At 28.2% G+C, this 13482-nt stretch overlaps 1 protein-coding gene across 11 annotated transcripts in view; it reads left to right on the top strand.

The window, feature by feature from the left end:
- The window catches only part of LOC111632500 (tyrosine-protein phosphatase Lar-like), a 395822-nt gene that overhangs the window by 367850 nt on the left and 14490 nt on the right, over positions 1-13482 (top strand). For 7 of the 11 annotated variants that reach the window (XM_023376993.1, XM_023376968.1, XM_023376960.1 and 4 more), the window contains 5 exons: positions 67-316; positions 417-722; positions 793-906; positions 990-1144; positions 1215-1790. In XM_023376993.1, coding sequence (XP_023232761.1) covers positions 67-316; positions 417-722; positions 793-906; positions 990-1144; positions 1215-1536 — 1147 coding nt within the window. In that variant the 3' untranslated portion in view covers positions 1537-1790. Of the gene's footprint in view, positions 1-66; positions 317-416; positions 723-792; positions 907-989; positions 1145-1214; positions 1791-12499; positions 12594-12678; positions 12756-12836; positions 12972-13482 lie in introns of those variants that run through there. The other 4 variants (XM_023377009.1, XM_023377001.1, XM_023376983.1 and 1 more) reach the window with 4 other exon arrangements.

Genomic DNA, 13482 nt, shown 5'->3' with positions numbered 1-13482 from the left:
GTAAATACTTTTTATTATTGACAAATGAGAGTTTTGTCAGTCATTGGGTAAGTGACGTTATTACAGGAATTTATCTGACTTATACAGACGACACCAAATTATTAAAACACCAGCTGGAGAGACAACAATGAAACTCTTAACAAATACTCAAGAAAGAGATGTGGCAGCTCATCCTACAGATCCGGTTGAGATGAGGCGTCTAAATTATCAGACTCCGGCAATGATGAACCATCCTCCTATTCCAGTAACAGAATTAGCTAATCACATTGATAGATTGAAAGCTAATGAAAATTTAAAATTTTCTCAGGAATATGAGGTATTTAATTCATACAGATTTTTATAATCTTTTTGTAATGTTTTTGTAACTAATTTTATATTCAATTTTTGATGATTTTACAATTTATATATTTTTCTAGTCAATTGAACCTGGTCAACAATTTACATGGGAAAATTCAAATATTGAAGTGAATAAAGTTAAGAATCGTTATGCAAATGTGATAGCTTATGATCATAGCAGAGTTGTACTGCAACAGCTGGATGGAATTCCGGGTTCTGATTACATTAACGCAAATTATTGTGATGGATATAGAAAACAAAATGCTTACATTGCCACTCAAGGTCCACTTCCAGAAACTTTTGGTGATTTCTGGAGAATGGTCTGGGAACAGCATAGTGCCACTATTGTAATGATGACTAAACTTGAAGAAAGAACTAGGATAAAGGTATTTCTTTAGCTTTCAAATAATAACAATAACAATAGACATTTATTAATGCAAAAACCCTTCTTTATAGTGTGATCAGTATTGGCCAAATAGAGGAACTGAAGTGTATGGAGTGATGCATGTAACTTTGGTAGATTTACAAGAATTAGCTACTTATTGCATTCGTACTTTTTGTTTACATAGGGTAAAATTACACAAGTTTTTCAAAATAAATATTATTAATGTTTATTTAGTAAAAGCTATACTAAAGCTACTTATTAATTATAGTCTGGTTATTCTGAAAAACGAGAAGTACGTCAATTCCAATTCACTGCATGGCCTGATCATGGAGTTCCAGATCATCCTACACCATTCCTAATGTTTCTTCGGAGAGTACGGAGTATGAATCCACCCGATGTGGGACCTATGATAGTTCATTGCAGGTATATTAGATAATATTTCACTGAAATAATATTTTTATACATAAATATATTAAAATCATAAATTTTCTAGTGCCGGTGTTGGACGGACTGGTTGTTTTATAGTAATAGATTCAATGTTAGAAAGACTAAAACAAGAAAATACAACCGATATCTATGGTCACGTAACTTGTCTTCGAGCTCAACGTAATTATATGGTGCAGACAGAAGATCAATACATTTTTATACACGATGCTGTTTTAGAAGCTGTGATAGCTGGCAATACAGAAATTGCTGCCCGCAATCTTTACGCACATATTCAGCAGTTAATGCTTGTAGTACCAGGAGAAAATTGTACAGGAATGGAATTAGAATTTAAGGTAAAGAAATTTTTATCAATATTTTTTAAACTGTGATTATCTATTATTAGAAAGAGATAACTTTGAGATCATAATTTATAAGAAATGCTATATCATAAACTTGGATCTGTTGCACCTGATGATTACCTAACATTAGAAACATATAATATATCTTACATGGATAATCTCATGTGAAAACATTTTCATTGTTACTTTTTAGAGCTATTTAAAGCTGGACTATGTGTAGACCATGTATTGGACAATTATTATGTATTTTCATGTTTTCATCAAAATTTTTATTGATAGATATCAATACTACAGAATGTAAACGAGAAAAATTAAAACAAATTAAAAAAGTAATAAGTTTTATTAATTATTACACAATTATTTTAATCTAAGAAGTAAAAGAAATAATTCAAATAATTATCAACATTTCTTAATAAAAATTTATAGATTCTTATGTCAAAAATTTTCTTGCAATCCTTGACTTTCACATCTCAAACTTGAGCATTTCTGGTCTTGAGATTATTTTAGAAAAAGAATATGTTAGTTCAATTTAGTATTTAAAAAAATCCACAAAAATATACAGCAGTTATTTCAGATATATTTGGAAATAATATTCTTATAAAATTGAAAAGAGACTGATAGATAGATGAAAGTTATAAGTGTATAAATCATTTTATATTAAATGTAAATTATTGATTATGTCTATTATTTAATATTTTAATTATTCTTTTGCTTAATCAGGATAAGTATATAGACTAGTTCATTTGAAATGGTGAATAATTAAAGTAAAATTATCAAATCAAATCAATTTATTAATCATAATAGATCATAGCCTGTTATAACAGGGTGTTAGACTTACATTATATCATCATTAACAATAATCATGTAAAAAAAAAAGTATCCTATAATTACAATACTAATGAATTGTTTGAATGTAGGTTTGTTACGTAAAATTATAATAAAGTTAATAAACATATAATCTTCCTGCACTGATAACCACACATTACTAAGACCAGGAAAACTATCCTAAAAACTAGTAAAAATATTCATTCTTAGTATTGTATTGGCTAGATGTTATCACATGATCACAATTTTTATTGATTATTTTCAGATTTTATTTTTTAGCTACGTTGCATTTGGCAAATGATGTCTGCAATCTTTTTATGAATCTTTATATTATAATATATTGTAACTGTATTATAATATAAAAACTTTTGAAATTGTTGCCCTGTTCTAAACCAGTAAAATCATTTTTGAAAACATTTAAAATTTTTTTTTTCATTTGAATTTTTGTGCCAAAAATATACACCATTTTTTCAGTAATGATATTTTTTAAAATTTGAAATTTGATTCAAAGAAACAGTGATACAGTAGAGCGTCGTTTATCCGAAAGTCAGTTATCCGAAAGCATTCCAGTTGGCAAATTTTAGTTTTTGCTAGTGCTGTGATGCTGTAATCTTTGGCTATATCTTGGGCTATCCAATATTTTTTTTTGTTGGTGTGTGTGTTTTAGCTGGCAGCACTGGCACTTCTGTATGGTGTTTTTCTGAGAATTGTGTCATGCTGAATCGAACATTTTTGATACTAGATCAACTTCTAAAGTATATTTTTTTTGGTTTTTATATTTTTCAATATATTTATTTTGTTTGTAAGAAATAAAGAAATAATTTTTAACGATACAATAGCCACGATTATTATTTTAAAAAGTATACGTTATGCTTAACATTGACGAAAATTCAACACGGGATAGATGAATATATTTTTTCATACATAATCAGTTATCCGAAAAATAAGTTATCCGAACAACCTCGGTCCCCAATTGATTTGGATAAATGATGTGCTACTGTACTTTGAAAAATTAAAAAATTACTTTTTCATATATAACGTCAAAATTTGTGAAAAATTTGGTCCAATATTCGGCTGTAATTAATCAATTTTTTCATTTTATATTGTATTTTACAGAATTGCATTAATTCATTTAACTAACACATTACAAAATTATGGCATATCTTCCAAAATTTTGCAATATTACTAAATAATACAAAAATGTTAAATAAATGTTTAATTACCAAATTATCTTACATTGTATTTTTGAAAATGTCATGATTTTCAAGTTGTACTTTATTTTAAATTCATTTGGATGTTAGTTTTTCAAATATTATCTTTATTTAATTCTGAAAAAGTTATGAATGAAATTATAGGTTCATTAATAATTAATATATGAATGAAATTATAAAATCATATAATTGATATTTTTAAAATAATATTTCCATTTTATTTTATCAAAAAATTGCTTTCTATTTTCTACCCAATTAATATAAAAATTATACAGCTTCTGAATAAAAAGTACATATTCAGTTACAACAAATCTTCTATAACATTTGAAAGAGCTGCACACTGGTATGTTCTTTATTGTAGATCTACCGTGCTTTCTTAATTCTAATGTTCATATTTTTGGTCATCAGTAATAGATATTAAGAGATGTTACTTATATCGTAATGAAAATTTATATTTGAAAATGACAATCATACTAAGTGATAGTCATCAAAACATTAAAAATTTCTATTATNCGGTTCTAAATTATTTAAATTAATTTATTTATTTATAATTATTAATGTTAATAAGAGATGGTGCCTAACGCTTACCTCTAGAGCCAAATTGGTTACGTAATTCATTTAGAAAATTAGCCTTAAACTAGCCCGATAGATTTTCGGCATTCAGTTGGTGTGTAGCTATATTATATATCGGGTTTAGCGATGTTTGTATATATTTATGGAATTAACATAAATGTTTCCTTAGGTTGCACTAAGAATAAAACCAAAGTAATAACTACACATATGTAAGGACTGCATATAACTTGTGGGTCATTAATTGCTAAATTTTATTTTACAACATTGCATATAAATTGATAAATAACCAAATTCAAATTATATTAACATCAAATTTCAAATTTCAAATTTTTAATTTATGCAATGATATGCTGACATCTAATTTAACAAATAACTTTGTTTCAGAGATTGCAGAATTTTTTGGAATAGAAAAATAGCATTATTTTCATTTTTTATTTTAAATTCTACATCACTTTATAATTGTTTTCAATTTCAATTCTTTTTCTTAAGTGTTCATGATTTAGCTTAGAATATAATTATGATTATGATTATTATTTTCTGAGTTTAGAAGACTTTTCTGACAGACAGCTATTTGATAATTGTAACATGATGAATTTGATTAATAATTCTAATCTACCCTGTTTTCCCGAAAATAAGACAGTGTCTTATATTAATTTTTGCTCTCAAAGATGCGCTAGGTCTTATTTTCAGGGGATGTCTTATTTTTCCATGACGAAGAATTCATATTTATTGTTGAACAAAAAAATTCCCAAGTCTAACTTAAACGAGAGTGACGTATATCCGGTCGTGTCGAACTGAACCTAAATAAAACCAAAGTGAACTTACGAAGTTCCCTTGCTGGAGTGGACTTCCCACTCTGCTTCAACTTAACCTTTTCATAGCATCGACATCTGGCTCGATGACCAATTAGTGCTTACTGAACTATAGCACTATGCAAATGTGATGTAGCGTGATTCCTGGCCAACCAATTAGCGATCACTAGCCATAACGTTATGCAAATCTGTGATTTCCAAGCCATAGTCTTATGCAAATCATGCCGTGTGGCATGATTGTCTGCTGACCAATGACAGTGGCTGTACTTTCAAAAAGCCAACGGCCACTTTCAACCATCTGTCGATGACCGTTACGACTAAAAAAAACTTGCTAGGTCTTACTTTCGGGAGGGTCTTATATTTCGCAATTCAGCAAAATCTCTGCTAGGTCTTATTTTCGGGGAAACATGGTAGATGACAAAAAACTCACATTTTATATAATTTACAATATAATGAAATTATGATAATTAAACAAAATTAAAATAGAATATAAAATTATTTTAATGTTATATAAAATTTTAAGTAATAAATAAATTTTAATATTTAATATAAATTTTTTTGAAAACTTTTTTTTATTTGTAGCACCCAAACCAATGGTAAAACCAGATTCATTTGGTGTACAGAGTGATAATGTAATAACTGTTATTTTACCACAAGCTTCTGAAGAATATGGTCCAATTAGTCATTATTATTTAGTTGTAGTTCCTGCTGAAGAAATTATGAAAGAACCAGATTCTTATACTATTGAAGAGGTAAACACTAGGATATTTGTATATATTGATAATTAAATATAAATTATCGTTTTGAAAATACTTATAAAGCATATTGGTTTTTAGTTAACTGCAACTCCATTTGATAAAGTGGGTCCATATATCGCAGCCAAATTTTTAAGAAGATACATTCCCGATACATTTTCTCTTGGTGATGGAAGTAAATATTTGGGTTTTCTAAATCGTCGATTACAGAATGGTGTCAGTTATAAAGTTTTCGTTAGAGCTGTAGTTGATACACCACAGAAAGTAAGATTTTGATATTTTATTATCAGACCATTAAATAAGTATCAATACATTAAAGCTTTTTTATAATTATGAATTATGTTCTTGAGTTTTAGTATATAATGTAAAGATAAATAGTAAATAAATTTTAAATTAGTTCTTAAATCTTATTCATAGAATAATAATATATTTTTATAAATTGATTTTTTTCTCTTTTATAAAAATGTAATTTCAAATTTATAATTTTCTTTAATACACTGTCCTTGAATTTTAAAATATTTAACTCATTATTTGTCAAAATCATTTTAATTATTTTTAATAAGAGATGTTTTAGAAAAAGCATCCAATTTTGTGACATTTGTACTTTGAGAGAATAACTATGAAACTTATTACGCTACTTAATTCAAACTCTTCTATCTTATATAAATACAAAAACATTTTCTGTTGTACTAAAATGAATACACAATTAAAAAAGTTCTTTAGCTGCATATTAATTTTATAATAGACAACAAAAATAAAAAGTTGTGAAATTGCATGTGTGATTATGAATTGGTGTGATAAACTCTTAATAATAAAAATTATTAATCTACAAAATTATAACAATAATAGGGTAAAAATTAAAATTAAACAATATTTCTATCTTTATGATTCTTTAAAATAAATTTTAAACTCTAAAAATAATAATCAAGAACAATTTTTAAAATATTTTTGATTTGTAATAATTTGAATGATAATATTAAACATATTAGTATTATTTTTTTATTTGAATGATCAAGAAGTCTTATAGGTTTATTCAGATTAAATGTTTTTCAAGACATTGTATGTTTTATCATCACATTCACAGCACAAAAACTAACAAAATTGAATGTAGAACAATATAACATACTTGAAAATAAAATAGAAATATTTTCAGGAAGCATTCAAATTAAAATTTTTTTTTTTTTAAAAAGCAAAGTAAAACTAAACTATGGAATACTAAACACAAAAACAGCATATAAAATAAGTTAATTTTATCACATTTATTATCATTAAAATGGATTATCAAACTTTTACTTAAAACTTTGTGCTGGTTAATACTTCCTATTTAGTCAGGTTAATGCTAGCAGCACTAGCTTTTTCTTTGGTGATCTTTAAGGAAATATTCTTAGAATAAGCCAAACAAACATTTCTCTCCTCTCTGAAGGAATTAGCTTTCTTATTTTAATCACTTCTTCTATTAAGGTCATAGTTATCATTCTAATGATGGTCTTCTTAATTGACCTTCTTCAACAGATATTTGAATTTTACAATTTAATAAGTTATTTATTAAATTATTAACTTTAGGCCAAAGAATTATGAAAAATAATGTTTTTTTTTAACTCTTTGAACTAATAAACCAATATAGATAAAAGTATTTCAAAATTTTAGCAGGTACTAATGGTTGAAAGACTAAAATTTGTTTTTAGTATTCATGAAATCAAATACATATTGCATCCACATATCTACAAATTAATATAATAGTAAAACTATAATCAGTTTTCAGTTTGTCATATTCTTTTTAAAATATAGGGTATAAAAACCTTTTGCATGTTTCCATTTTCTGTTTCTTGTTCTTCATGCGCCATTTTTTTCACCAGTGATAAAAATTTGAACTAAATATTTTTTTGAGTTTTTCTTTTCCCCATGGTCCATATAACATATATACCAAATTTCATCAAAATATGTCCATGAGAATGGGCTCTAGACAGGTCTGAGTAGGGCAACTTTAATTATAACCACCCTGCATTTAAATATTGATTAATACTATTTTATTATTTTGCACAATGCATTATAATTTGAAAAACATTAATCTTTTATCATTTTGTAAAAATTATAAAAAACTATTCATTGGGGTTGGAAATTTATATAAAATATGAGAAAAAGCTCTCAGCCTATTCCAATTTCAGAGGTTAGAGTATTTTCTTGTATTTTATTTTAGGTTGAATATTTTCGGTTTTTATTCAGACCACTAGATTATTTTTTAAAGTCAAACTTTTAATTTTGAAATTCGAGATAAAAATCAAAACATTGCAAGATATTTTTTTTATAATTATTTATTATAAGGTACTAAATTTGTAGAAAATTAATATGCATAAAATTTCAATTGGTAGGTTCTTTACACGAGTAGCCCATTTTCTGATAGTTTGAGTCTTGATATGGCAATTTTGTCTGGAAAACCATCTTCGGGAATTGATCATCGAGATAAAACTGATACACCAGACATTGCAAAAATTAATGATTCAGCTGATAAAGCGGGAGTAGTTTGGATTATTGGACCAATAGTAGCTCTTCTCCTTCTTACTCCTGTTATAATTTTATTGATTATTCGCAGGTAAGTTATTAAGTAGATGATTATTTTTTTAAAAATGTAAATGATTGAGTAAATACTTTTTATTATTGACAAATGAGAGTTTTGTCAGTCATTGGGTAAGTGACGTTATTACAGGAATTTATCTGACTTATACAGACGACACCAAATTATTAAAACACCAGCTGGAGAGACAACAATGAAACTCTTAACAAATACTCAAGAAAGAGATGTGGCAGCTCATCCTACAGATCCGGTTGAGATGAGGCGTCTAAATTATCAGACTCCGGCAATGATGAACCATCCTCCTATTCCAGTAACAGAATTAGCTAATCACATTGATAGATTGAAAGCTAATGAAAATTTAAAATTTTCTCAGGAATATGAGGTATTTAATTCATACAGATTTTTATAATCTTTTTGTAATGTTTTTGTAACTAATTTTATATTCAATTTTTGATGATTTTACAATTTATATATTTTTCTAGTCAATTGAACCTGGTCAACAATTTACATGGGAAAATTCAAATATTGAAGTGAATAAAGTTAAGAATCGTTATGCAAATGTGATAGCTTATGATCATAGCAGAGTTGTACTGCAACAGCTGGATGGAATTCCGGGTTCTGATTACATTAACGCAAATTATTGTGATGGATATAGAAAACAAAATGCTTACATTGCCACTCAAGGTCCACTTCCAGAAACTTTTGGTGATTTCTGGAGAATGGTCTGGGAACAGCATAGTGCCACTATTGTAATGATGACTAAACTTGAAGAAAGAACTAGGATAAAGGTATTTCTTTAGCTTTCAAATAATAACAATAACAATAGACATTTATTAATGCAAAAACCCTTCTTTATAGTGTGATCAGTATTGGCCAAATAGAGGAACTGAAGTGTATGGAGTGATGCATGTAACTTTGGTAGATTTACAAGAATTAGCTACTTATTGCATTCGTACTTTTTGTTTACATAGGGTAAAATTACACAAGTTTTTCAAAATAAATATTATTAATGTTTATTTAGTAAAAGCTATACTAAAGCTACTTATTAATTATAGTCTGGTTATTCTGAAAAACGAGAAGTACGTCAATTCCAATTCACTGCATGGCCTGATCATGGAGTTCCAGATCATCCTACACCATTCCTAATGTTTCTTCGGAGAGTACGGAGTATGAATCCACCCGATGTGGGACCTATGATAGTTCATTGCAGGTATATTAGATAATATTTCACTGAAATAATATTTTTATACATAAATATATTAAAATCATAAATTTTCTAGTGCCGGTGTTGGACGGACTGGTTGTTTTATAGTAATAGATTCAATGTTAGAAAGACTAAAACAAGAAAATACAACCGATATCTATGGTCACGTAACTTGTCTTCGAGCTCAACGTAATTATATGGTGCAGACAGAAGATCAATACATTTTTATACACGATGCTGTTTTAGAAGCTGTGATAGCTGGCAATACAGAAATTGCTGCCCGCAATCTTTACGCACATATTCAGCAGTTAATGCTTGTAGTACCAGGAGAAAATTGTACAGGAATGGAATTAGAATTTAAGGTAAAGAAATTTTTATCAATATTTTTTAAACTGTGATTATCTATTATTAGAAAGAGATAACTTTGAGATCATAATTTATAAGAAATGCTATATCATAAACTTGGATCTGTTGCACCTGATGATTACCTAACATTAGAAACATATAATATATCTTACATGGATAATCTCATGTGAAAACATTTTCATTGTTACTTTTTAGAGCTATTTAAAGCTGGACTATGTGTAGACCATGTATTGGACAATTATTATGTATTTTCATGTTTTCATCAAAATTTTTATTGATAGATATCAATACTACAGAATGTAAACGAGAAAAATTAAAACAAATTAAAAAAGTAATAAGTTTTATTAATTATTACACAATTATTTTAATCTAAGAAGTAAAAGAAATAATTCAAATAATTATCAACATTTCTTAATAAAAATTTATAGATTCTTATGTCAAAAATTTTCTTGCAATCCTTGACTTTCACATCTCAAACTTGAGCATTTCTGGTCTTGAGATTATTTTAGAAAAAGAATATGTTAGTTCAATTTAGTATTTAAAAAAATCCACAAAAATATACAGCAGTTATTTCAGATATATTTGGAAATAATATTCTTATAAAATTGAAAAGAGACTGATAGATAGATGAAAGTTATAAGTGTATAAATCATTTTATATTAAATGTAAATTATTGATTATGTCTATTATTTAATATTTTAATTATTCTTTTGCTTAATCAGGATAAGTATATAGACTAGTTCATTTGAAATGGTGAATAATTAAAGTAAAATTATCAAATCAAATCAATTTATTAATCATAATAGATCATAGCCTGTTATAACAGGGTGTTAGACTTACATTATATCATCATTAACAATAATCATGTAAAAAAAAAAGTATCCTATAATTACAATACTAATGAATTGTTTGAATGTAGGTTTGTTACGTAAAATTATAATAAAGTTAATAAACATATAATCTTCCTGCACTGATAACCACACATTACTAAGACCAGGAAAACTATCCTAAAAACTAGTAAAAATATTCATTCTTAGTATTGTATTGGCTAGATGTTATCACATGATCACAATTTTTATTGATTATTTTCAGATTTTATTTTTTAGCTACGTTGCATTTGGCAAATGATGTCTGCAATCTTTTTATGAATCTTTATATATTTGATTAATAATTCTAATCTACCCTGTTTCCCCGAAAATAAGACAGTGTCTTATATTAATTTTTGCTCTCAAAGATGCGCTAGGTCTTATTTTCAGGGGATGTCTTATTTTTCCATGAAGAAGAATTCACATTTATTGTTGAACAAAAAAATTCCCAAGTCTAACTTAAACGAGAGTGACGTATATCCGGTCGTGTCGAACTGAACTTACATAAAACCGAAGTGAAGTTACGAAGTGGACTTCCCATTCTCGCTTCAACTTAACCTTTTTATAGCATCGAAATTGGGCTCGATGACTAATTAGTGCTTACTGAACCGTAGCACTATGCAAATGTGACGTGGCTTGATTCCCTGCCGAACAATTAGCGATCACCAGCCATAATGTTATGCAAATCTGTGAGTCCCAAACCATAGTCTTATGCAAATCATGCCATGTGGCATGATTGTCTGCTGACCAATCAGTGGCTATACTTTCAAAAAGCCAACAGCCACTTTCAACCATCTGTCGATGACCGTTATGAGTAAAAAGAAAACTTGCTAGGTCTTACTTTCAGGGGAGGCCTTATATTTAGCAATTCAGCAAAACCTCTGCTAGGTCTTATTTTCAGAGAAACACAGTATATACATATTAAGTTTGATTAAGACATTAAGCGCCACAATAGAAGGGTATAAAATATCACACTGAGTCATGCTCTCTGTTTTATAGACAAAATAGCACAAAAATTATGGCCATTTAATATAATTTTGTCTTCATAGTTAAAAAAACATTTTTTTCTCAATTTTTATGCATGTTGCAAAATTGCAACACATGGCCTAAATGATTTTTTTCTGGTCATGTTATGCCATCTTTTATGTTCATCAGGTTCTAAATTCAACAAAACATTACCATGTAAATGCATAAATTGATNGTTAAACTTCGCCGCTAATTGCTGTTGTGATAACTTTAATACGATCTTCTAACGACAGCACTTTGCATTTCGGACATTTTCCAACAAACTGAAATGAATTTCCTTTGTTGCTAGACTAATTTATTAACACCTGCACCTAATTTCGAGGGTGGGAGAAGTGCCCGGGATGGGTTCAAACGAGAGTTTAGACTAATTCATTATATTAGGAGGTGGAAACGTTGATGAGATGGGTTCTTACAATAGTTTAGACCAGATACATTCACGAAAGTGGTCGCTTATTACAGGTGTTGTATGTTGTTTCGGACCAAAAATCGATGCTTGCGGTTGCGTTACATGGGTGGTCGTTTAATACAGGTAACTTATACAAAGACTCTGTGGATAAACTATTTGGTGCCAGAAATTTTCACCCATTTTGATAGGTGCCCGTTGAATGCAGGTGGTCGCCTAAGCAGTTTTTACTGTATTATCATTAAGATACTGATAATAAGCTAAAACAATATTTAGAGTTTTGAAATAATACAGAGTTGGTAAAAACAAAATAAAGATATGTTAGTGCTTTCTTTTATCTTTATCTTTAATATAAATATTTCATAAAATTTTTTGCACAGAAACTTTCAAGTACGAAATCTCATGCTAATAAATTCATTAGTGCAAATCTTCCCATTAACAAATTCAAAAATAGATTAATGAATATTTTACCATGTGAGTACAATTAGTTTTATAAATATATTACGGTATTATAAAATAACATTTTGAATAATTTAAAAATTGACGTATAAATTATTAGATGAGTCTACAAGAGTATGTCTACAACCTATACGTGGAGTTGATGGCTCTGATTACATTAATGCAAGTTTTATCGATGTAAGTAACAATTAATGTTAGCATTTATTTTATACTTAAATAATCAAAACATATCTGAAATGCCAATATTATTTGTTTTAGGGATACAGGTATCGAAATGCTTACATTGCCACTCAAGGACCATTACCAGAAACCACTGAAGATTTCTGGAGAATGCTTTGGGAACATAATTGCAATATTGTAGTCATGTTGACAAAGCTTAAAGAAATGGGAAGGGTAAGAAAATGTTAAATAATAGAAATGTTAAATTGATAATGCTTAAAGAATTGGAAATACAGTGGGTGATCGGTTAACAAACAGTTTGGACAACGAATACCTTTGCGATAAATTTTTATATTCGGACAACAAACACAAGAAGAAACGACGTAAAAATGAATACCGATTGGCAGCGCTGTCCAACTTATCATAGCCCGCGGGCCATATTTTCTTCACCAAACATTTCGGGGGCCAAGAATGTTGATAAACCACGGTTTAGTAAGCACTAATTGGACAGCGAGTCCGATGTTGACGCTATAAAAAGGCAGCAGTTCGACACACCGGATATACGTCACTCTCGTCTAAGTTCGACTTGGGAATTTTTTTGTTCAATAATAAATGTGAATTCTTCTTCCTGGATAAAATAAGACATTCCCTGAAAATAAGACTTAGCGCATTTTTCAGAGCAAAAATTAATATAATACAGTCTTATTTTCGGGGAAACACGGTAGTAAAATAATTTTAATATTAA

This window comes from Centruroides sculpturatus, unplaced genomic scaffold, assembly GCF_000671375.1.
Source record: "Centruroides sculpturatus isolate CEXI.00-Female unplaced genomic scaffold, Cexi_2.0 scaffold125, whole genome shotgun sequence".
Taxonomy (NCBI): Eukaryota; Metazoa; Arthropoda; class Arachnida; order Scorpiones; family Buthidae; genus Centruroides; species Centruroides sculpturatus.
The sequence above is the reverse complement of the archived record's forward strand: the minus strand, read 5'-3'. Positions and strand labels throughout refer to the sequence as shown.